General features: G+C 46.8%; 1 protein-coding gene across 1 annotated transcript in view; it reads right to left on the bottom strand.

Moving 5' to 3' along the window:
* The window catches only part of LOC119381769 (Down syndrome cell adhesion molecule-like protein Dscam2), a 400,583-nt gene that overhangs the window by 164,247 nt on the left and 210,351 nt on the right, over positions 1-25,985 (bottom strand). Inside the window, 1 exon segment of the mRNA XM_049412889.1 lies at positions 6,525-6,674. Coding sequence (XP_049268846.1) covers positions 6,525-6,674 — 150 coding nt within the window.

Raw genomic sequence — 25,985 nt, 5'->3', positions numbered from 1 at the left:
GAATGCTTCTCTTCGAGGAAACACTCACGCCAGCTCCAGCGTTGATCGTCGTAGCTCAACCGTCGTCGTGACTTGTCACGGCTCACACGGTGTCGTCATCGGATTCTTCCAGATCGACGAGCGACTGACCGCACACCATCATAAACACGTCTTCTTTGGCTAACGAAGCCACACGTAGCATAACTTCACCATCACCGGGCGACTGACTCACTCCTGTCTCGACTCTCTCACTGACTGCACTACTGTCGATTGCACGCTTTTATCCCTTCTCCCCCGGGTTCTAGAAGCGTCGGGATGTTTCTTCTGCGTGCAGTACAGCTAAGCCTGGGGAAAGGGCGAGAGCTTTCTCGTAGGTTCGAATCGCGGCGGCATCGCTCGCGGATGCGTCCCCCTTCCTTCTAGAAACATCCAGGATTTGCCGGGCGTTTGATCGCGTCGTCTGCGCCTGGCTCGATTGGGTGAGGAGGATGCGGCGCGCCGGCGTCTTTTGATGCTTGTTTTTTCGTCTTTTCGCGCTTCTTGGCGAGCGGTTCGCGCCGTTCTGTCTCGTAGCAGTTTGAAAGCGGCCCCGCGCGCGCTTTATAACCCGCTAATTTGTGACAGACGTAGTGGTTAGCGCCACGCGTTGCGGAGCGAGAGATCGCTGGTTCGATTCCGCGCTTCGGAAGCATTTTTCTGAATTATTTTTCTTTGGGACTTTTATATATATATATATATATATATATATATATATATATATATATATATATATATATATATATATATATATATATACATACTTATACATATACGGCGCATGACGGCGACGGCAAAAATCAGCCGAGACTGTCCATATAATTGCTATCGCAATAAAAGTATGCATATACAACTTGCCGTAAATGAGACAAGCAGATTCCATGCTGAACAAGCAAAGTACCATCAACCGTCACACATTTTCAGTATAGGCTGTAATAAGAACCAATTTCTACTATAATCCTTGGGTGTGTTTCCGTACTTTGTACACCGTGCAACGCAATGAGATCACAGAGGTTTAACATGATTGGCAAAACTTCAGAGCGAGAAACGAGACAGCACAAAAGAAGGTTAGACGTGTTTGCGTCGTGCCTAGGAGTACTTGTCCTGTGGGTAGCGTATCTTTTGTGTCGTGTATTTTTCGCGCACTAAAACTTTTATTCGTACGCCAACTAGGCCTTCAAGTAGTCATTTTAAGTGGTTGTACAATCACTCCTGGCCGCACGAAATCTCATCATACTGTCCCCCAAGAAATCCTTGAGCAGTAATACATGGCACCCAATTCTCAGCTCACTTAACTTGGCGGTCGTAGCAATCACAAGCAGTTACATTCACACGTTAATGTTTCAAGTTTTTTATTGTAAAAGCAAATACACTCTGTTTCCCGGGTTTCATTTCTTTCGAATGTACAATAAGTGCTAATTTGGAAAAGCAAAGTTATAAATTCAGTTCCTCGCAGCCCTGTAGTAAGAATGGGTGACCGGTGTAATCAACTAAGCAAACACAGACAACGTCTTTTTTTTTATCTTCCTCGGGTGAGTGTTTTCGGGAAGACACAAGGACCTGCAAATTAGCCCGTCTAGCGCCGGTGCTCCGAGTACTTTAAAGAAACAATCCTTTGTTCAAGAGCACACGGCGAGTCAGAAATTAAGTTATCACGAGACACGCGCGCTTGACCGGGCTGGCGCCCATTTTTATATTTCTCACGCGCCTCCTAACCCCAACGTTGTCCTGCTCCCTAGCCCACCCAAACGCCGGTTATTCGCCAGCTATATCTGCATTCCTGCGTCGCCACTCTCCCCGAGTGACGCCCGTGTTTACCGTTTCGTTGTCGCGACTTCAATCTCGCGTGTTCCCAGGCGTGCCGGGAGCTAAGCAAAATATTTTGCGGGCTTTTCGAAGACGCCGTCGCGGAAAGCATTGCAACGATTCCAGGAACGACTCGGAGCGCAATGCGGGCGGCAGCGTTCACAACCGTCTTTGTTTTCGATGCTCAAACAGAGTCGTCTGCGTGCCTCTCCTCGACACGCAGGATCAAAGAGAAAGAGAGAGAGTGTGTGTGTGAGAACTGACAATGCCGGTCAAGCAAAAAGCGCAACAGAATCGCGCCGAGTCAGGCCGAAGCAAGCCAGAAAAGGCAAGCAAGCAGCCATGCGCACGACTAGGTTCAGACGAGGACGTGTTCGCCCACTTCAGCGCCGGAAAGAGCAAACAGTACGGGAAGTTCGGAGTTTCCAAGCGTTGTACGATCTTGTTATTGTCATCGAGGTAAAGCCATACATGCACGCCACTCGTTTTTTTTGTGTGTGTGTGATTATTTTTTTAAGCCATAAAACATCGCTAAATGCTTCGAGCACAACAGTATGACTCGAGCGGAACAGAATCCCCGCTCGGTGCTTTCCTGGAGGTGTCTTCCTTTTTTTTTCCCGCCTCGTCTTTTGCGCGGACATTTTCAATTTAGCGTAGTTCCTACCGAAAGCTGCTTAAATATGCAAGCCCCGCATCGCCCTCTATCGCCAAGCTCTTTCTTTCTTGAAGGGAAGAAGAGTGCTCGTTTGTTACACAACTTTCATATTTAAACAAAGAGTGAATTCCGGAAGAGCTAAATAAAGGGGCCCCCACTTTCACGGCAGCGTCTGCATTGTTCTTTTATGTACTTGAGAAACCCCGTCTTGCGTTTAAAAATTCGTTTTGTTCGGTTTACCTTTTTTTTCTCACCTTCGTGTAAAACGGCCTGATTGCTGACGTCCTCGCGAGGTAATTGCGCGTCATTATGAATTCGCATTTTAATTGTCACTTCCTTGTCGCTCGGCGGGGACCATCGGTGCGCGCCCGGCGCCGTCACGCCTGGATTGAACGTCCGCAAGCCGGTCGGCCGTGCACGCCTGGGAGCGGCTTTTATTTTAACGAGAACCACGCACCTCTGTATAACGACCTGCCGCACGCTCGCGGACCTGTCCCTGCGCGCAAGGCCTGCTAAGGCGCCTCATGCACACCGCCCTGTGCGCGCGTGTGGATGTACACGTTCTTACGCGAAACGTCAATGGATTTCTTATCATTGCGACGTTTATTCTTTAACGAGGTGATTCTTCTTTTTCTACTTTTTTTTTCCGGGAATATTCACACAGACAGCGTATTAACGATAAAGACTTACTTTTGGGTTTGCTCTCGCTTCCTTGTACGTTACATGCTTGCTCCTTCTTATACGGGCGAAGTGGCCGCGAAAGGTTGTTCGTTAAAAATTGTTCGCTCCAGCTCAATACGGTCTTACGCTTCTTTCAGGGAACGTATTTTCTATATACTGACTATATAGAAACTACTCAGTATACTCAGTATATAGAAACTTCTATACACTGAGTATAAGTATATAGTAAAGTATATAGTATATACTATATACTTATACTCAATGATTGAATTTGAACGCAGCAAAATTTATAAATATTTCCATAAAGGCAAAATAGACAGAAACTTTCTCCCGTGAACACTTAGATGAACTTTCTATTACATATCGACAGACTTGAACTTGTTCCTTGGAACGTTTTGGTCTCGAACAACGCAGTACTTAGTGGCAAATTCAGTGGAACATATAGTGTTCAGCACAGCGTGCTTTTAACTGTAGTGGAAATGTACCTGATGAAGTTTATGAAAAGTCCACGTCGTTGTGTGACCAGAAAAACCTTCTGTACTTTCTTCCTTGCGCCGACAATATGCTTGTGTAAGACCTTTTTTTTTTTAAAAAAAATAAACATCTGCGAATCTCGAATAAAAGCCCGAGTTGTCGTATTAAAATGCCGAGGCGTTGGGCGAGGGAAGAAAGAACGATGCATATACGTGGGAGGCACAAGCAATTTCCGTCAAAACTTTGAGCAGCGTTCGCCGCTTTTTTCGGTACCGAGACTAAATTATCGCGTTCGCTCAAAGCGGCACGCACCCCGGCGGTCTATCCCCCTCCAGGCTGCGCCTGTCAGTACCGTCGGCGAACAATTCTAATTCGGATTCCGCTGCCGAGAGGCCTCTTCGTTTCCTCCCTTCGCGAGTGCCACTTCGACGCGGGCCGTCGACCCACCCTGCGTTTGACATTATGCACCGCGCTTCGCTTCCGCACCGCCAAGCGTCTTCCAACCGTCGTTCCACACAGCGGGGATAACTTGTCGCTCGCACTCGTTGCATAGACAGCCGCCGCACTCGTGCGCTTCCCGCCGGCGCGTCAAACTAAACCGCGCTGTCGCTTCCCGACGTTCGCGTACAGCCGCAGGAACTAACCCACCGCAAACGTGAATGAGCGGCCCGCCTCGTTAACATGACGGCGCGCTTTGGGTTCTGCGTCTATCACACACGCTCTCTTTTGCGCGCGCACTCCGCCCCCTTTGCTCTATTTGTTCCCTTTCCCAATCGCCGTAGTTTTACCGGTGCGATGCTCGCTCGGCGGCGCGGTCTAACTGGCAGATGGCGTGAACTCCGCTGCGGAATTTCTCCGTTTCGTTAAAATGGCATTGCGGGACTTCTCCAATTTGCATAGTCTCGATTTTTTTTTATTTGTAGTAACGGATTTCACCGCTTCGGTGACTGTAGCAGTTAAGCGGCCCGAAGTTGCCTGAGGCTTAGCAACGCGACAGAGTTTGAGAGAACACACGGACGTTGCAGAAGAAGGAATTCTGCGTACGTATGCGACGACTTGGCATAAAGAAGGTAAACGAAACATTTGTATATAGGTGTCAGAGGTGTCTGGCGAGCGTGCTGCAGGAGTTGATTATGCAGAAGCATGCAGTGTGTTTATATACGTTTGTGTGTGTCTGCACGTCTGCGCGTATGTTTGTGCGTCTGAAAACTTGGCGAGTGCGTTTTTTTTTTTCATTTGTATACCAAAATGATTATCGTATTTGGTGTAAGAAGTATTGGCTTGATTTTTTTTCATATTCGTTTTGATAAATTGATGTGACCTGTTAACAATCTATAGATAAAGGACAAATTCATTATTTACATGTTAACATGCCGCTGCTTATCTTCCGAAGCAAATTGAACAAAAAAAAAGGACGATTACGATACTCGCTAGTACGAAATCTGAGCGCAGCTGTTCGGGGGTTTCCATTGGCGACATATCGAAGCAAAGAATTTGAGGGAGGTATGTATGTACGTACAATTACAGACAACTCTTTAATAATGATGTTTATGATTTCTTAAATGCTTCTTTTCATTCTTGTTCTCTTTTATTTTTATATGTCTTTGTCATTTTTTGTTACTATTCTTTTTCTTAATTTCCTTTTTTTATTGCCTGTTTCGGCGGTGAAGGTAAGACAGTAATCCAGCCGGCCTTGGCAAAAGAAGAAGAACGTCGCGTGGCTCGAGGCGCCCGAGACATGCTGCTTAGTGCGAGGACTAAGAAGGGACGACGCTCAAAAGGAACGGACGCTTAAGAGGTGCGCTCTAAAAGATGTCGCAAAAAACTCAGATCCAGACTTATACTTTTTGTTGCATATTTATACGCAGTTTCTTTGCTTTTGACGAATATTCTGCTGTTCGTGGTTTAAGTACTCTGCACGACAATTAATGGCTAAATGAGAACAACCTAATCAGTTGTCTCTATGCAGCAAGCAATAGTTCTGCCCGGTAATAGTCGGCTGTTTACCACAATGATCCATCAGCCATTGTTAAGCACAGGTCTCAGTACACACCTGCGATCGATATAAGGCCGCGTGAGCTGACGACTCTTACGAAGCAGGGTTCGAACTCATTTACTAAACTGGATTTCATTCTAGAATTACCTAACGCTCTGAACGACTTCTCACTAGAGTCATTCAGTGAACTGAGAGCGCGGGAAACAGACAAAGGGCGACAAAGAATTACACAACACGAGCGCTCACTAATTACTGGTTTATTCACACGTCAAAAAGACACATTTATACATAAAGCACGTATTTATACATATGTCCTCATAATCGCTTTGACATGCGCACTTTTATGTATAAATGTGTCCTTCTGACGTGTGAATAAACCACTTGTTAGTGAGTGCTCGTGTTGTGCAGTTCTTCGTCCTCCTTTTTTCTGTTTCTACGCTCCCAGCTCACTCAGTGAATATGTACCAACTAGCCCGATTATCGACCCTTTTACAGTACAGACAGCCAGAAAGGCACGCCTTGCGCTTGTTCCTTTCCTAAATCTCGTAAATATACCCAGGACCCGTATTCATTAAAACGCCTTACGCTCAAAAATTTTTAAGACCATATTTTAGCCAATCACGATGAGGGACATATCACTAGCGAAGCCGGTTGACCAATGGGAAAACGTCTTTACGAAAGAATGTTTTCTGAATTCATCCCCTGGTTTGCAGGAGCTTAAAGGGCTGCCCCCAATGCCTCAATGTCCTTAAGATTTCGCTTAATTGTTTCTCTCGTGCACTCCTCGCGTCCGTGAGAGAGAAAGACGAACAAAAGCTACCGAACCTTTTCTCTCGGCTTAACAATCTACCTCACGAAGTGTTCGAAGAAGTGATGAGCACGCAGCCAAGGCCTCACCTGTCAGTATGAGCTGTCCCACTGTCACGCTCTGCGACACGGCGCCGGTGAGGCGATGACGGGTCTGGCAGCGGTAGGTGCGGAAGCCGTCCTGCTGGTCTGTCTCACGGATGAGCAGCTCGCCCGTCGGCAGCAAGGCGTACTTTGATCCTGTAATGCACGGCGTGTGTGTGTGTGTGTTATACACTGCATCTGTCAAACACGTCATCACTGTACTACGAATTTACGAGAGCCGTCCACAAATCTGTAAACTGAAGAAAAATCAAGGTGCGATGGAGGGATGCAGGGTCAGAGAGGAATGGCCAAACTGTCACCGAGGCTAGTAACATCATGTCGGCGCTCTAGGTAATATATGCTGTTCACCATCACAGGGGCTGCGTGAACGCACTTCCCAGGAAGCGTATGACCACATTAAGCTCTTTAAAGCAAAATTACTTTAACACTTCCAGCGGAATAACTTGATCACAAGTGAATGCTTCAATCAAAAGGTGTCGTGCCAGTTGGTCGGAATACGTATTCAAATACCTTTTCATGGGCAACAAAATAATAATAATAATAAGGACGACAGAGCATCGACACGGACAGCGCTGTTCTTGTATGCTTCTTCGTTGTTGTCTTTCATGTACGTTTTTTTTTTCTTGAGAGATCAAAATAATTTGCTGAAAGCATATGTGGGGATTTATAATAGGGAATGCTGCTAGATAATATGTAGTAAGTACATGTGACGGATTATGGCACGTTGAATATCCCGTAAAACATGAGTGCGACCTTCAAGAAATAGCTTTGTAAATAGCCTTGAATTTGTAAAATAAACCAAAAAGAGCAGAATATCTATGTTTTGAAAAAAAAAACTAAAATAAAAATAAAAATGCTACCATTGGAATTCGAATGTCGGCCATAGTGAAAATTATTCTGAATAGTCTGAATTCTTAGTGCTCATTGGTTTTCATTGGATTACTGACAACGACGCATAGCGTACAACATATAATTACTGAAGCGAGTCAATGCGCTTTGCTTCAATGAGCCATTCATAGAAACCGTAGCTGCGAAGCGAGGATCTTTCACTCAGTGCCCAGAAGAAGCAAACGTACGATCACTTACAGAGAAGAAACAGCGCATGGGATGAGTTTTGCTGAAGATTTTCTTCGTTTATTAGGAAGGCTAACTGTGCCCCATCGGAACTTCTGGGTTAAAAGCAGGAAGCAGTTGAGAGGCTTGCTTATTTTCAAACTGGGATTACCACTTCACCTACGCTGCGTAAAACCGTTTCTAAATCCGTTTTATGTACACTGGTTGCTGGTGGACATTATGCATTCGTCTTGTCCAATTATGCACGAACGCCTTTTACAGCGCTCCTTGTATATTTGTTTATCCTACTTTGAAGTTAAGTGAACAGTTACACGACAATTATATTATAGCGCCCGATAACCACGAACTCGAATAATAGTTCTCTGGCAAGACACGGTTACCCTAACACTATTCCAGCTACCCTGATCTGCTGATATTTTTCGTTACGCTTCTTCACATACTTGCCTAACTTGCGCATTCGAGCTTTAAATTTTGTCGTCTCTCTTCATGAAGCTTATCTATCGATCACTCTATATTTAAATAAAAGAAATCAGTGAGAAAACAAGCAATCGAAAATATGCATACTTACTGCGTGATACGTTAACCGCTAATACAGGACGGAAGACAAAGACAAAAAAAAAAACACGAACGACGACGCATTCTGTTCCTGTTTTTTTTTCTTCTTCTCGGTCATTTATTAGGGGTCAACGTGTAATACTGTAAATACCAACTAGGCTATATTCAAGTTCTTAGAACGCATAAGTACGTGACGCAAAAGCAAATTACAAAAATTCGTATTAACTAATAGTTTAAGTGGGTTTCTTTACACAACTTAACAGCGTTACAGGCAGCGCATGATATACAAGGGTTAAGAGTACACAAGTTAGTCTTTCGTACGTCGTCTATAAACAACGACGACAGCTACGATAAGAACTGTGAGACAATATCAATGACGGCAAGAGGAGAACCGAAATTTTTACAAAACATGTCACCTTGAGAATATTAGCCAGTCAATAATGTACTTGAAGGTGAAAAAGCAACGACGTGAGCAGTGTAAATGGTAAAATCATGGTCGCACGTTATCAAGAATGACATCTGTTGGATTTCTTGTGGTCGTATATAAGTCATGTTGACTATTTGTCACTCTGTTATGGATCCAAAATGTAGTATCTGTCTAGTTTTCCGGCAGCTAAGTAATACCTATTCCAACTCAAGGTCAGGTGAAGAACGTACATTGCACTTTCTAGCTCGTCATCTTTCCTTTTTAGGGACCCACTGCCACCCGAATAGCGTTTCCTTTTTTTTTTTTTTTTACTGTTATGGACATGTTCGTTATCAACAAATGTTGACAGCGCTTCCTCAAACTATCAAACACTTCGGCAGGTGCTATACTTTTGTAACACAAGAACGCTATAGCCTTGCTACACTCAAGTAGGACAAGATGAGCCGCAAGGAACAATACATGTCTTAGGCATTAAACTGGACCCTTTGAACACCTTATGCGAGCTCCTTTTCGTGTTGCGCATGTATCTACGTATTCCGCTCATTACACCCGTCGTCGTTCCGCTTCTCGCTTTCGCCATTCAGTATCCTTGTCTTCGGCATTCAGCTCGTACAGACGCAGGAGCACGAGCAGCGACACACGCTTCTTCTGCAGTGCCATACTTGCGCGACCGTCGCCTCTATCCGCAAGGGCGTGTACGCTCCATCGCTCGCTTCCTCGCCGCGAACTAGCGCCGCCGGCAACAGCCAACGCCGGAGCAACTGGGTCTAGTTCGACGTGAATGCGCAGTGCGCGCGCGCCCGCTTTTATGAGAAACAACAGCTGCTACCCTGCAGTAGAGTGAACTAGAACAGGGGAGTGCTCGGAACGGCCGCAGCACCAATGTACAGAAAGTGAAGCCCAAACAGGGTCAATCCACCTGCAGCGCTGCGATCGGTAGTCTGCAATGTGTCGTCGCTTAAGAGTTGCGCGCGGCTCCGGCAAAGTGGTGCAGGGGTAGAATGCCCGCTTCCCACTCAAAAGGCCCGGGTTCGAATCGCAGCTGTAGATGGTGGGTTTTTATTCTTAGTGTCACCTTTGTTGATTTTTTTTACTTTCTTAAAACTAGCTTCTGTTGCTACGTATTGCTAAAAAAGTAACGTAAAAATGTGAAATGTTGTTTCGAGTCTCGTCTTCGCGAAAATCTCTGAGACCATACTTTACGTTTTTGATCAATTCTGGGTGGTGGCGCTGCAAATAACTGCACTCGCTCTCAAATTTATTCTATTTTGCTTCACATTTTGCGTTAGTTTTAGACCAACACTTAGCAACTTAAGCTAGTTTTAAGAAACAAAGGAAAACCAATAAAGCTACAAAAGGTGACACTAAGAATAAAAGCCCAGCATCTGCAGCTGCAATTCGAACCCGGGCCTTTTGAGTGGGAAGCGGGCATTCTACTCCTGCACCATTTTGGAAGAGCCGCGCGCTTCTCTTAAACGACGACACATTGCAGACTACCGATCGCAGCGCTGCAAGCGGATTGACCCTGTTTGGGCTTCACTTTTCGAAGCTCGTTCCGGGCACTCCCCTGTTCTAGTGCACTCTACCTGCAGAGTAAAACCGTGAGGATGCGTCGGCTGCGCGCGCATGCTTTTTTTATTCTTTTTAACACGAAAGTGCTTTATGCCGGGGTCCACCAAGTACTTCCGTTACCGGATATGACGTTCATAAAATGGACGCCAACGGGTGAGAAAGAAAAAAACCAAGAAACAGATCCGCCGCTGTGAATCGAACCCACGACGCTGTGGCTGCGACGGTAACCGTCCGACGATAAACCAACTAAGCCAGCTTGGCAACGCCGGACACCTCACGAACGTGCCTTCTATCTTTCACACATTCCCTCTCGCACGGTGCTCTCTGTTGGCGGTGTAGATAGGCGGTGCGGAGCAGGGGCGGTGCCGCCGTCTGTGAGAGATAAAAAGAAGTGATGCGTCACGATCGACACCTACTAACGCTTACTCCGATATTGCGCATGACATCGGAGGTCATGGTTAAAGCGTGTCGATACCAGCGAGGGACGCTGGCCGCGCTGGCGTCGCCGAGGCACCCTAGACGCAGTTACGTTTCGCTTCGTGTGAGCGTGCACCGGCTCATCGGAGTAGTGCAGCTTCCACATGCACCAACGGGATTTCTCCGCCGCCGACTAGTTCGATTGCGAGAGCACCGACTAACAAAACTGCTGCAATAAGTGTTACCGAAAGGACACGATTTCGACGGGCGAATGTCGCGCCTTGGTGGAGCGAGACAGAGGCCAGCGGGACGCACGCGTTCGCGGCTCAATCTAAGAACCTCTACGAGCTAGGCGTCAACATGGGTGCATTCACGCCAATCGGTGCTGTAGCTGCCAAGCACGAATAGACATTGTACAAGCTCTCATATATCACTACAGAATAAACACTACTTCCGTGTAGACACGTTTCGCTTTCGTGTTTTACCGATTCCTATAACGGAGGGATCAGCCATGTTTTTTTTTCACCCGCTCTCAGCTGCTTCCGCACACATCTGCGGAGGAATCTTTTTGTCACGGCTCGTTTCGCGCCAAGGTCTCCGGACTCTCCGAGAGGACTTCCTACATAGACACCTTAGGCTTTCTCCTTAATATCGTCATGACAAACATATTTTTTTTTATTCCAATATGCACGCGTCAGCTCTGTTTTGAAAGTGGGTCGCACAAAATTTGGAATTTAAAAAGTGAAACTTGCGGCCATGGACTAGCATAGATAGGAAACTGCCATCGGGAGCCATAAATCGCCGGCCCGGCATGAACGTCTAAAACCCTTTCATACATACGAAATGCGCTAGGCCGCATTAAGAGATTTAGATAAGTATCTCGCGGAAGGTGGCCGTTTGTTATGTGCCCGTCTGTGGGGGCTTCACTGTGAAATTCAGCAAAGCATCTCAGCTGTTTTGTGCCTTTTAACATTCCGCGTCGTGGGGATGTCGTTTGCCGTAGGTCATCCCGGCTGCCAAATGTACTCTGGATAACAAGTCGCTTTTACTTTCGGGCCTGGCTCTTCAATTCATTAATAATGTCGAGCCGAAAGAAAGGAATCCGCCACGAGCTCTCGACTTTCGATAAAATAGGAAACGAGACGAGCCCCAAAAACTCGCCCTTTCGCTATTTTTCTCAATTTTTTCTCCAGGAAGCGCAAAACAGAATAATTTTCAAAAGAAGAAAAAATTCACAGTCTGTTTCTGACGTCGGTTCGACATTAATCTTTTCTTTTTAATGCTTTCCGCATATTCAATGGCTAACAAACTTTCAAACTACGCTGCTCTTTTTATTTAGCTTCCTCACGCGAGTGAACAAAATTACGTATGAAATATTAATGAATACGAACTCCGTTGGAAGGTAAACGCTTCTTTTTTTCTTTCTTTTTCTGTTTTTCTTTTTTTCTTGCGGCGTAACTCTTTTCCTTTTTTTTTTTTGCCTTTTCCCACGCAAAACGAAGTCCCGGATGAGATCTTACTTAGAACCCAGGTAAGGAGAAGCGCTGTTATTCGCATGAATTTTACTGTCGTAATAAATCGAGCGCGATAACGGATCGAGGACCATTCCTCTAAGCACAAGGAAATAACTGGAACGCTCCAGTGATTTACAGGCGGATAAAAGGAAAAATGGAAATTAGCTCGCGCGCAGGCGGGAGTGCTCCGTGTCATTAATACTTGGAAATGTAAGCACCGTCTCTCCGAAAGGTGCGCTTCACATTTCTAATCGCTAAGACACGATTGGAGCCGGATTAACGGCGCTGCTTCCGTTTAAATGGCAGTAATCACACTCAGACAGCACTGCACTTCGGGCACGTTCTTGGCGTCTTCTTTGGTCATTTGTGACGATAACTGCGTGAGTAATTATTTATTGAAGCGCTAAAAATGCGATCCTAGCTTGCATATTTCGGTTCTCGCAATCTCAGTTGTGCAGCGGTACGCTCAAGATTCATATGCACTCTGTTTCAGTTAGGCATGAAGAAAAACGACGTTTGTGAAGTGCGAATGGAGACTGGGCGAAATAAACATACAAAGCTTACTATAAAATCAGCGCGAAAAAAAAAAGACCCGCCCAAAGAAATTTGAGAGGGACACGGCATTTGCACACAATTGTACAGAACTGTTTATTAACGTGTAGGTATTTCCACATCCTGAAGGAGCAGTTTTACTTGCTGCAAGAGGAGATCTCGCATATCTAGCCATACATAAAAAGTATATATATATATATATATATATATATATATATATATATATATATATATATATATATATATATATATATATATATATATATATATATATATATATATATATATATATATATATATTGTGAGCGCTGACTATATAGTTCATCTTCATCTGTACAGAAACCATTGTAATCATCATCTTCGTTTGTCACGCGGGCTGCGCCGCTTTGGACATTGAAATATAGCCTTTCGAATACTGAACTGGGCGTCGTCTCATAAGTGGTGGAGAGTGCTGTGGTTCCCACGTCCTCTTGCTCTACCGGTCAGCCCTGGAGCTCCGGTCTGGTCGACGGTTGTGCTCGCAAACGACAGTGATGGCACAAAACAACGCCTCCGCTGCCGCAACCGCTTCTGCTCAGCCAGTTGGGCCTAACTACACAGTGAGTACGTCGCAACGAGACCCTCCGGTATTTTCCGGCCTTCGCGGTGAAGACGTCGAGGAGTAGCTCGATAATTATGACAGAACCAGTGTTTGTAATTATTGGGACGAGGCCCACAAACTACGCTACGTTCCTTTTTACCTCAGGGAAGTAGCTAAAACCTGGTTCTACAACCATGAAAGTGACTTTCCTGATTGGGCAGCCTTCACGGCACAACTCCGTCAGATATTTGGTACATCTGCAGGACGCTCTGAGGTAGCGAAGCAGAAGCTCGCAACCCGCATCCAAGGGCCCGACGAATCATATACGTCGTATATTGAAGACGTTCTGGCTCTCTGTCGCCGTGCCCAAAGTGACATGACGGAGGCCGATCGCATCCGTCACATACTAAAAGGCGTGAACTCTGTGGCCTTCAATGCCCTCGTCATTCAGAGCCCAAATACAGTTCAGGACATAATCACCACATGCCAACGCCTGGACGTGCTCTATTCCATGCGCCTTCCACACGCCTCCTCTGACGCTCGTTTTGCTGGAGAACATGAATTGCGAGCCCTGATCCGCACCATTGTCAGAGAGGAACTTCACGGCCTTGTTCCGGGCAACACAGCCACTTCGCCTGTCCGCTCTCCTCCTCCCAACCTGCGTGAAATTATCAAGGACGAACTGGCATCGATGACAAGCGTCGCACGTGCCCCGTCTCCTGTACCCTTTCGCATGCCTTCGTACGCAGAAGTTGCATCACGGGCCCCTGCACCAATCTCATCTGCGCCTGCGGACGTTGGGTGCGACCATTTGGCGTCGATGGCAGCACAGGCACCAGTGCAGTCACACTACTCTACCTGGCGTCCTTCGCGCCCCGTCTGTTTCTACTGTGGCATACGGGGCCATATATCCCGTTTCTGCCGCCGCCGTCAGCAGGATGAACTACGTGGCTATTCTGCTTATGAAAGAGACTTTGCCCCAAGATCTGATGCCTACGCTCTAGCACCGTATCCATCCTCCTCACGTCGGTCGCCCTCACCTCCACTGTCCCAAGCCATGCCTCGTCCTTCTCGTTCACCTCGACGCCGTTCTCCGTCACCATTTCGGCGTACGACATCACCCTTGCGTCCTGCTCCGATCTCTCTGGACAGCCACTCGGAAAACTAGAAGCTGCAGTTTTTGGAGGGGAAACTGCTCGTTGTCGAAACGTCACAACTCCTCCGTCTCGCCCAGCAAATCTACTGCCTGTTTGTGTGGAAGGTGTTTGTGTTGACGCCCTTGTAGACACTGGAGCCGCAATTTCAGTCATTAACCGCGAATTGTGTTTTCGTCTACGGAAAGTGCAAACTCCTTATGTCGGTCCCCTGTTATGCGGCGCTAATGACAATCCGATTTGCCCGACCGGACAGTGTACTGCGCGCGTTCTCATCGACGGAGTCCGCCATCATGTACAGCTGGCTGTGCTTTCTTCATGCGCTCATCAGATAATCTTAGGCTGGGACTTCCTATCGGCTTCGTCGGCTGTCATTTCGTGCGGTCAACCTCTCATTCGTATTACTGACACTGAGCTTTCTTCTGCTGCCGATTTTTCACCGCCCAACCTTGTCACAGCTGCGGATTTTCTCCTGCCTTCAGGGCAAGAACGTGTACTCACGATCAGGTCACGAGACATTATAGATGGCGACGCGGTGGTTACACCTTGCCAGCGCTGTATTTCTCGAGGCATCGCCATCGCATCTTGTCTAATGCGGTTCACACGTGGTTATGCAAGCATCACCGCCTACAACACGACGCCAGAAGCCCTACTGCTGCCAGAGGGGACTACTGTTGCCAGCATTACCGAAGACGCACCGGTATGTGTCGTTACTGTTTCAACTGACTCGTCATTTCCACAGTGTACGCCCGCGGAAGGTTCATCGCGTGCTCTAAAGGCCACTTTGAGTACAGATCTCAATCCGACCCAGACTGATGCCTTGCTGACCATATTAATGAAACACAACGCTTGCTTTGACGTTTGTTCCGATGGCCTGGGTCAAACAACAGTGGCCGCTCATCGCATCGACACAGACGGATCTCGTGTCATTCGTCGCCGCCCTTACCGTGTATCAGCTTCTGAACGCAAAGTTATAGAAGAACAAGTCAACGATATGCTCGCACGCAACATTATCAGGCCTTCGGCAAGCCCGTGGTCTTCTCCTGTTGTGCTCGTTAAAAAAAAGATGGCTCAGTGCGATTTTGCGTTGATTATAGAGCGCTGAACAATATTACTCGTAAGGACGTCTATCCTATGCCTCGGATCGACGACGCTCTTGATACTTTACAAGGTGCCGAGTACTTTTCGAGCCTCGACTTGCGCTCTGGTTATTGGCAGATCCCGATGCACGAGTTCGATAAAGAGAAGACTGCATTTGCCACACCTGATGGACTCTTTGAATTCAATGTAATGCCTTTTGGCCTCTGCAATGCCCCAGCCACATTCGAACGAATGATAGATACGGTACTGCGTGGATTAAAATGGAAGACCTGCCTTTGCTACCTGGACGACATCGTCATCTTTTCGTCCAGCTTCTCACAGCACCTGGAACGGCTAGACGAAGTTCTGACCTGTCTAGCTAAGGCCGGTCTCTAAACACTAAGAAGTGTCGGTTTGCCAGCCGCAGCATCAAGGTATTAGGTCACGTTGTCAGCAGACATGGCATTGAGCCCGATCCCGACAAGGTTGCTGCAGTACTGCACTTTCCTACACCAACCACACCTAAAGACCTTCGCAGCTTCCTCGGCTTAGCGTCGTACTTCCGCCGCTTTGTGCGCGATTTCGCCACTATTGCAGCTCCTTTGCACAAGCTTTTGACCGCGAGCGCAATTTTTGTCTGGTCGGATGAATGCGCAGCCGCTTTTCACACTCTCAAGCGATGCCTCACATCGCGGCCAGTGCTTCGGAATTTCGACCCTGCAGCGTCTACTGTCCTACACACTGACGCAAGTGGACATGGCATCGGTGCCGTCCTGCTGCAGCGCAACCACGCTTCCGAAGAACAAGTCGTGGCCTGCGCGAGCCGCACTCTTTCTCCTGCTGAGCGAAATTACAGCATCACCGAACAAGAATGCCTCGCCGTCGTGTGGTCCGTACAAAAGTTTCGCCCTTATTTATACGGCCAGCATTTCACAATCGTCACTGACCATCATGCTCTGTGTTGGTTATCGTCTCTCAAGAATTTGTCGGGACGCCTTGGCCGTTGGGTACTGCGTTTGCAAGAGTATGACTACAGTGTCACATATAGGTCGGGTCGGCAACACCAAGATGCTGACGCTTTGTCGCGGTGCCCGCTCTCGCCAAGCGCCCAAGTGTCGCCTTCAATCTGTTCATCACCGACCAGCCAAGTGACCAAGCAGACGGCCGGTAGTCCGAAAGAGTCCGTTGCCTCAGTGGACATTCTTTCATCCACGGATCTCACCTCGCTCCAACATGCAGATCCATACTGCCGCACAATCATCGATCGGCTTACTGGCTTATCCCGTGCCCCAACAGCCGCTTAAGACGACAGCTTGAACGTTTTAAACTTCGAGATGGAACGTTATGTAGGCACATTTACCACCCTCTCGGTAACTAATGGGTTCCAGTCGTCCCTCGTTCACTTCGTCTCCAGGTTTTACAAGCCCTGCACGACGACCCGACAGCTGGCCACTTGGGTTTTCACAAGACTTACGAGCGCATCAAAACTCGGTGCTTTTGGCCTAGCCTCTCAACAAGTGTGGCGAAGTACGTCGGTTCCTGCGCGTCATGCCAACACCGAAAACGTACCACATCTCTTCCCGCAGGCCCTTTACAACCTCTGCCGTGCCCGTCCGCTCCCTTTGAATTCGTGGGCATCGACTTATATGGACCCCTCCCGCTTACGCCAGCCGGCCACCGCTGGATTGTTACTGCCGTGGACCACCTAACTCGCCTACGCGGAGACGGCAGCTCTTCCCTCTGGTGCTACCTCGGAAGTAGCCGATTTTGTCCTGCGCGCCATTATTTTGCGCCACGGTGCCCCTCGTGTTCTCCTTAGTGACCGTGGCAGGACATTTCTTTCCCATGTTCTTGCTGAAGTCCTCCAGTCCTCTAACACCGTACATAAAACCACATCAGCATATCATCCGCAAACAAATGGTCTTACAGAGCGTTTTCACCGAACTTTGTCCGACATGATATCCATGTATGTTCAGCCAGATCACAAAAACTGGGACACTGTACTCCCTTTCGTCACGTTTGCATATAATACTGCCATACAACGCACGACGAATTACAGCCCGTTTTTCCTCGTGTTTGGCCGTGAACCGACTTTTGTTCTGGACACCACATTTTTATCCACGCCCTCTGTTCCATCTTCGTCCCTTCCAGAAGAGTTCGCTGCTCGCGTCGCCCGCTGCCGTGAAATTGCCCGCGCCAACACTGCTACCATTCAGGACAAGAGGAAAGTCCGTTTTGACGCGAAACGCCGAGTTGTTTCGTTCCGTCCAGGCGACGAAGTCCTCCTGTGGACACCTGTTCGTACCCCTGGGCTCTGTGAAAAATTTCTTCATAGATATCTCGGTCCATACACCGTGCTGGAAAGGACATCTACCGTGAACTATCGCGTCGCTCCAGCCAGCGCGGCTACTGATCGTCGTCGCCGCAGCACCGACATCGCTCATGTCTCTCGCCTGAAACCATATATTCGGCGTTCCTACCCTTAACCTGCTGCCCGCTTTCGCGAAGGGGGAAAATAGTGTGAGCGCTGACTATATAGTTCATCTTCATCTGTACAGAAACCATTGTAATCATCATCTTCGTCTGTCACGCGGGCTGCGCCGCTTTGGACATTGAAATATAGCCTTTCGAATACTGAACTGGGCGTCGTCTCATAATATATATATATATATATATATATATATATATATATATATATATATATATATATATATATATATATATATATATATATATATATATATATATATATATATATATATAGGCATGCGTATGATGAGTACGCATCAGTATACCAGTATACCAGTATGACATCAAACACGGGTGCCGAAGAATTCGTACTCTGAGTACAATGTAAGGGGTTGCTCACTTGTACAGCAGCAGGCATAAAAAAGACTTGGAGCACGCATAAGCTTCGTCGTTATGGGCGTTCCGCTTCTTTATATTGAAGAAGATAACCCACTCACTAGGTCAGCGTTTATGCTGAGAGAATTCAGCAGTTACGTCAATCACACCGACCGACGTAATCCGCGTCGTTCTTTTGCTGCGCTGAACTGTTACGCCAGTACAATACGGAAAGACCAGACATGTGTTCGAAATTGCGTGCATGTATGTCTGGTCATTCCGTTATTCACTTATTCAGTGTTCCCCCTCTTCATTTTTACATGTATGTACGTAAGTGAATACAGACGGTTTCAATACCTCGTGCATTCCGCCGTCACCGGTAAATTGTGGCACAGATAACCCACACATGATGGGTTTTATCGAGGTAAGGCGAGAAATGAACGCACGCGTGAAAGAAACAACAATAAGAAGAGCATTCTTTCGCAATTCACAGAAGAAGACGCCCCTCGATGTGTTTGAAGTAAGCCAAGACTACTCTACGAAATACGACGATCTATTCTGAAAAAAAAATGAAGCGAGACTTTAGCTTTGCTTCCTTTACAGTCTCACACTAACATTCACGGAACGACTTTGAACCCTGAAACCAGTCATTGACGCCCATAAATAAGGCTAAAACAGTAAGCCAAGACGGAAGCTACAGAGAGCTCGCGGGCCGGTGACCGATGATTTCCCGACAACTCCAAACTCGCACCCCGTTCACTCCAGCACTCGAGACTCGGCACTTCGCAACTGGCGTATCGACTCTGTGCTTGCTTTCTTTTTACAGCATTTTTACCAGGCAATACTACGTACCTATAGGCAGCTCTCTCAGAGCGTGCCCATTCCCGAAGTTTTCCATAACCGTGAGCTGGAAAAGAAGCACCAGGAAGCAATAAAGGCCGGACGGTGTGGCCACATAGGCAGGCGCTCATAAACAAGTGTCCGGGAACGGGCAGCAGACACTAGGTGTCACATCGTCACCTAAATTTCCTCGTAAATTGGGGTCCCAAACCCTCTGAACGGCCATCTTTAATGGGCGCCTGAGACGGTTCCTTTATGGCGCCTTCAAGGCTGCTTGTCCTCCGCAGGACGTACTTGGGCAGGCTGGAGCTTCTTCCGCTATGCTCCAAGCGCGCAGTGAGGGAGGCGTGGCCGAGGAGGTGGCGGCTAGGAGGGCGGGATGTCGTGCCCTGAGGGGCTGTTTCCGTCGACGCCGAATTTTATGGAGCGGCACCTCTTCCCCGCCTTATAACTCGCATCGTCTTTCTCTTTGTTGCTTCTTTTTCCTTCAGATTTTATTGATGTAGTTCTTGCGTTCCCAGCGAGGCTGGCTTAAATTTTTCTTTATTCGGTATCGCATATAGAACGTCCGTCGAAGGACACCGAATATGAAATGCTGCTTGACTAACAGTGTTAAAAAAAATGCGAAGGCGTGTTGGGAGCACTCGCTTTTGCGTTGCTGGTCCTTCCATGGCCTCAAGATATTTGTCGACAGGCCAAGAGCTGATCTTCGTTATGCGCATGTTCTGCACACTTCCTTGCAAACTCGTTAACTTGCGTTATGCTTCTGTTTATACGTGGAGTGGCAGTTTTAAAGTATTTCTATTTAACTCAGTGCCGTTGGATCTAATAACTTGTCAGTAACGTGGTACGCAATATGATGTGCAAACAATCGGTAGGTGTATAAATATTGTACCATGACGGCTGGCGTAGGCAAGTACCTTCATTCCAATTACGTCCTTTTGCGCATGTAAGCAATTGAGTCCTCTATGTTTAGGTCCTTTCAGCGAGAACCCTGGAAGGTTCGCAAGGAAAGCGTCTCTTTAAGAGCGAACCAATGTCGCTAAATACATACTAAACTTCGGTCTACAATTGACCACTGTCGCGGTGATAGTCTTGCTGCTATTCCAATATCTGTCGCAAGTGGCGGGGCGCGGACAAGCGATTACGTTTGCGAAGGTTGGCGAAAGCGGGCCCATAAAGTTCTTTCACAACTTCCTCTGAGCGGAACGCTCTCGTGTGTGTGTGGTTGTGATTGTTTTTTTGCCTTATTTATTACCTATTTTCTCTCTCTCGCTTTCAAACCCCTATTCCCCAACCCCAGTGCAGGGTAGCATACCGGATACAAACTTCTGATTAACCTCCCTGCCTTCCTCTGCTCTTTCTCTCTCTCTCTCTCTCTTTTATTTTCGGAGGTTTGAACACGTTCGAACAAAAGGACCGGTAAAACGTTTCCTTGAGAAACTCTCAAGTAATAGAAGAAGCTGATTAGTCCCACGGCTTCCGCGATTTCTTTTCGGTAACACGGAGTCCTGGGTATTTTATTCGTTGTCACTACGACACAAGAAGTGTGTGTCATAGAAAGCGGTTTCTAAAATTTTTTAAACATTTAGGGTCCAATGAAAATACCCCGCGCACCGCATTTCGGTGAAATAAACAAATAACTCGACCGGCAAAGATTAAAGCGCCCACTGCAAATGACAGCCGTGGAAAGCAATGAATTCTATCACCGTTCTCTGAGGCAAAGAAAACAATCCTACTCACCTTCTATTTCTCTTTTCAACTGTAACTCAGCGCTTCCATAGATAGATCGAAATTCACGTCTTCGTAAATCGCAGACTGTCAAATGACTTCTGCTCGGTGTCCTTTTTTTTTTTCCCTCGGTACGCACACAGTGATTGCGTCGAAGGTGCCACAGTTCTTTAGCACGGCGCTCACAAGTTAGACGGTATTTAAAATCAATTCTCGCTCGCCGTCTCCTTTGTCTTCTCGCATCTGCTGAAAGTGTTGAACTTAAAGTCCTTGCTAAAAAAGAAGTAGAGAGAGAGAGAGAGAGCGAGACCAAGAAGCAGACGTTGCCGACTTCTCCAGCTGTCGCTCTCACGTGCCAAGTCGTCAAATGATCTTCGTAGCAGCGAGTCGCGCAAGGGAGCAGCGTGATCGTAACCTCCTCGCCTCCTTTTCCATTTCCCGATACCCCGTTCCGTGACAGCATGGAGCGACCGGCGACGTATGTCGATCGCTTTTCATAGTTCATCTAAACAACGCTGACAGCTCGCGACGTCCCTCCGTTCCGTCTCACTTTCAGTCATCAGCCACCGAAGGAATGAGCCCCCTTCTCTCTCCTTTCAGACTTCTTCGAGGCCAGATATCCGAAGACAAGAGAGGGACAATGGGAAATGACATTCAGAGACAAAGGAATTGGAGAAACGCAAGCGAGGTGACTGTCAGCCGAGAAAGACTTTCCTCTTCCCTCCTCCCCCCTCTCCCCCCCCTCACCACTGCCTGATACAGGAAACCCGAATGACAGCGGAGACAAATCGGAGCGAAAAGCGAAACCGAGATCCGGGAAAATGAAAGATAGCAAGAGAAAAATTGGCCGGCAAAAGGGAAGCCAATGAGTCTCAATCGGAACGTATCGGTGACACATTGCCGATGCTTCACTGTGGCACTTTCAGTTTTGTTTGATTCTGTATACGTCAAACTGTTTCGTTTTTTTTTCTCCTTATTCTTTTTTTCTCCCTTTTATATGTTTCTGTCGCCTTCGCATGTTTTATTTTGTTTTCCCAGCACCGTGAAAACAGTATTTCGGCTCGGCACTGCTAGCTCCTATCTTCAAACACTCGCCTCCGGTTCTTGCCTTCGCTGTAAAAAAATCCCGTAGCTTAAACTAAAGTGTAATCAAGACCGGCTGGCATAATATGTTAATGCGTTTCGACAATTCTCACGGTGTCTTTTTTCTAGCTGTAGGTGCTCTTTTTTCTGTTCGACTGAGAAAGAAGGTAGTACGAAATGTTTCCACGCTCTCTAGAGAGGTTCTAATTGTGACGTACGTACAACTACAGATCAATTTTGATGGCGAAGAAAACTCGCCCTTTTTAGCAGTAGCGACGAGCTGACATTTTCCAGAAGTGTTGAATTCGAGTCACATTACAAGTGGTTCTTTGATGCTTCACAAACGAAAGTAGTGATAGACACTGTTTGCATGGGAAAAGCCTCTTATTATGGGTTATATAATCACTGACTTGCCATGTCTTATGGATCGTTTTCGACAGAGAACATAAAATGGTAGGGCGAGTAACCGAAAGAAAGTAATGGTTTGACTACACTGATTTCTCGGGGAAGTTTATTACAAGAGAATCATGACGAAGAAGCGGGCTCCAATACATTTGTAAAATTGGTGTAATTAAAATTACTCCTGGAGCGGTGTAATAGAATCGCACACTAACAATATTTCAATCTCTAATATTGTATGCACGATGAATTGTTCGATTATCTTACAGTTATGAACCTTATCACAGATATATATGCACTCACTTTTTTTGTGATTTCTACCTTTCATGTGATGATTTCCTTATTCCTGTTCCCATTGTTCGCTCTTAAAATGTACGGTTACCGCAGAAAAAGATTAGTACAAGCGACCATTGGCCGAAACGATTGCTTGTGCCAATCTTTTTTCTGCGGTGACTATGCATCGATTGTATCTTGCCTGTTTACGTTCTATTGACCTCGCTTGTGTAGCCGCCCAAACGCAACTTCATTGTTCCGAGCTGGTGCAACTCCTATACTATATTCCTGCGCGGCAAAGCCATGCCTCGATTTCATGTGGGGCTCTAACTGCAATAACTGAAATGCTCAGCTCGTGTCAGGTTGTTTCAATTCCGTCTTTGCTTCTCACTTTGCACATTCGTCGCCGCGTTATTACCTGAACCAACGTGATGTGTGTGTGTGTGTGTGTGTGTGTGTGTGTGTGTGTGTGCGTGTGTGTGCGTGCGTGTGTGTGCGTGCGTGTGTGTGTGTGTGTGTGTGTGTGTGTGTGTGTGTGTGCGTGTGTGTGTGTGTGTGTGTGTGTGTGTACGTGCGCGAGCGTGCGTGCCTGTGGGTGGGTGGGTGGGTATGTGCGTGTGTGTGTGCTTGTGTGTGTGACTGCGTGTGTGTTCGTGTATGTATGTGCAAAATCATTTTTTTTCTCCTTGTACTTATCGCTCAGTGACATGTGTAGCCTAGAAAGCCCAGCATGGTTAACCTCCCCTGCCAGCGCTTATCATTTTTACCTTTCCAACGATTCCACAAAGGCGTTTTGCAATCTTAGGATATCTTCTAATGTTTTGTGCATCCGAATGAACTATATCAGTCAAGTCTTTACTATCTTTCCTACAGCTCCCTCTCTCATTTAACGGCCGAAAACCCCACACACCATTGCTCAAACTGTTTTTCCTTTCCTTTCAATAATTCGCGAAGTCAATGTCTTTGTCTCTGCCAAATAATTTAAACATATGACTTTGCCCAGCGTGCCTGAGGAACCAACCGTTACAAATGGCGGCGCGTTGTTCAACAGGGGCGAAGATACCTTATTTATTATTTGAGACCGCCATATTCGTGCGACACGAAAGGTAAAATAAGGATGCCAGTTTGCGAAACACCACCGGTTGGGAGAGCTGATGAAGAAGACCATGCAAATTGAACACAATGCCTAATACACTTGAAGTCCGCGATTAGGAATGGCTTCTCTGCTTTGGAGGAAGACTGCAGCTCCGCATTTATTTATTGTGATTTTTCTTTCGTTAAAGTGAAATATTGGTTTCTTTGGTGACGAATTTATTGTTTGCAAAAAACATTGCTCGAAATAATAATTATTGGACATGTCAGAAAAGCTAACGGATAAATGAGCTCTCTGCAATTACTGCGCACAAAAGCGACCCAACGTAGCGCGACATTGCGTAGCGCGTAATATCTCGGGTGATGGTACTCCCAGCGTGTGAGCACATCGACGAAGCCCATAAAAAATGTGGAAAAGGAATACGCCCTCGTGGGTCCTTACAAGCTCCCAGTAATTAAATTTCGGAACCACGCTTCACCCTTAGTGTGCCTTAGCAGCACTAGCACGCCGAAAATTAAAGTGCAACACAGTAAAAGAATGGGCGAACAGAGCACGCAAAACAGAAAGGCGCTATGTAACCGAACTTTTCTTTCCTCTTTCTTTTGTTTTTGTCATTCTGAACTTTCTCAAGCGCGCTTAATGAACGTGCAATGGGAGTCATTCATTAAAAAACTACACAAGAAATCTAAGGGCTAAATGCGCCTTGCAGCGAACCTAAAGCATTCACAAATGAATTATTCTCAAGCTTGAGCAAGAAGCAGCAACCGAAAAAGTAACGTTTCCGTTGCCCCGCTAAGCTTACATCTGGTCTCTATCTCTCTCTCTCTCTCTTTTTTCTTACATCGTAAACCACGTTACCTTAACCGTGCATTAAGGGAGTCATTTGGCTATTGAATTTTAAAGATCCCGTAATTTCGTTTCTCGCCGACAAAGCCCTCGTTTCGCATCTCGCCGTCTCGGCGAAGCGGCTTTTTTTCTGTCGCTTTCTCGCAGTTCGTGTCATCTTTTGTCCAGTCCAATCCTAGAAAGGTGCATTAGCCTGATTAAGTTCGTCTCTTTTCCGGCCCCGTTCGCCGCTTTTACCCGGAACTCCTACATTCCTTTTTCTTTTTTAATTTAATAGCCTTCCGGGCCACTTCGCTTTTCGCTTTACGCGAAATGTTTACCCTCGCACCGCGACCCATTCTAGAGTGGTGGTCTTCACTGTGGCATTTTGTGCTTTCTTCGCCCCGCCTGTCCTTTGAGTTCGTTTTGAGCACTTGTTCTACAAACAAAGGGCGCCTTTGTATTGGCGCCAAAGGGCGCCAATACAAAGGGCGCCAACAATCTGTACAGCGTGATGTGCGGAACCACGGCACAGTGCAAGCGACAGCGAACGTCGAGGCAGGTAAGGTAAAAGTTAACCGTGTTTGCTTTAGAGAGACCGAAAACCAAGTTTTATGTTAGCGGTTTCCTATAACGCAGCGAAAAAACTTTCCAGTCGGAGACTCCAATCTTGCACGCAGAATTCACATCGGAAGGAAGTCAAGGCATGGCCTAAATTTTCATTGTTTTTATATCTCAATGGGCTACAACAGGGACTAAGATTGTCCCAGACGTACCTGAGTCCTACATTCCTTTTTTTTACCGCGTTTGCTTTACGTTTCGGCCATTTTGTTGAGTCATTATTTTAGCCTTTTCGTTTCCTTCAGGGAAGCGCGTAACCTCAACAACTGTGTTATACTTCATCGAAGAGGATAGGCGATTCTAGTTGGTATCCAATGCGTCCGGATCGCAGCTGTCATTCCACGACAGCTCCGAGGAACTTGTGCACGTGGCACGGTAAGCCACAGACATGGTACAGCCGGATGCGGCGTGATCACCCTTCCGGCTTTCTCAGCCCGGCTTTCTCAGCTTTCATACTCCGCGCTGGCGGGACCGGCATGCCTTGCATTATTTCCGGTTCTTACAATATTTTACGTCACGCGAAGACAGTACTGCTCGGTTGGGTTTCGGACTTGGCGTTGTTGATTGTGGAATTAACTTTATTATGGCACAGAGAACACGCAGGGAAGACCCTGAGCCACCCGGCTAGTTACTCGTAGCGACCGCCAAACCGAGCTTGGCGGCACGATCGCGGGCTGCGATTTTTTGCGTATTGTCACGTGGTCGTGACAATATGCAAAATTTGAAATTAATTTCAATATGAAAATTATTCCCGACAATATGAAATTATTTCCCGATTTGCTGTCTATCTCAACTATCGGGCCCGTCACAGG

The sequence above is a fragment of the Rhipicephalus sanguineus genome, chromosome 2 (genome assembly GCF_013339695.2).
Source record: "Rhipicephalus sanguineus isolate Rsan-2018 chromosome 2, BIME_Rsan_1.4, whole genome shotgun sequence".
Classification (NCBI taxonomy): Eukaryota; Metazoa; Arthropoda; class Arachnida; order Ixodida; family Ixodidae; genus Rhipicephalus; species Rhipicephalus sanguineus.
Note: the sequence above shows the minus strand (reverse complement) of the source record. Positions and strands in the feature narration are given on the sequence as shown.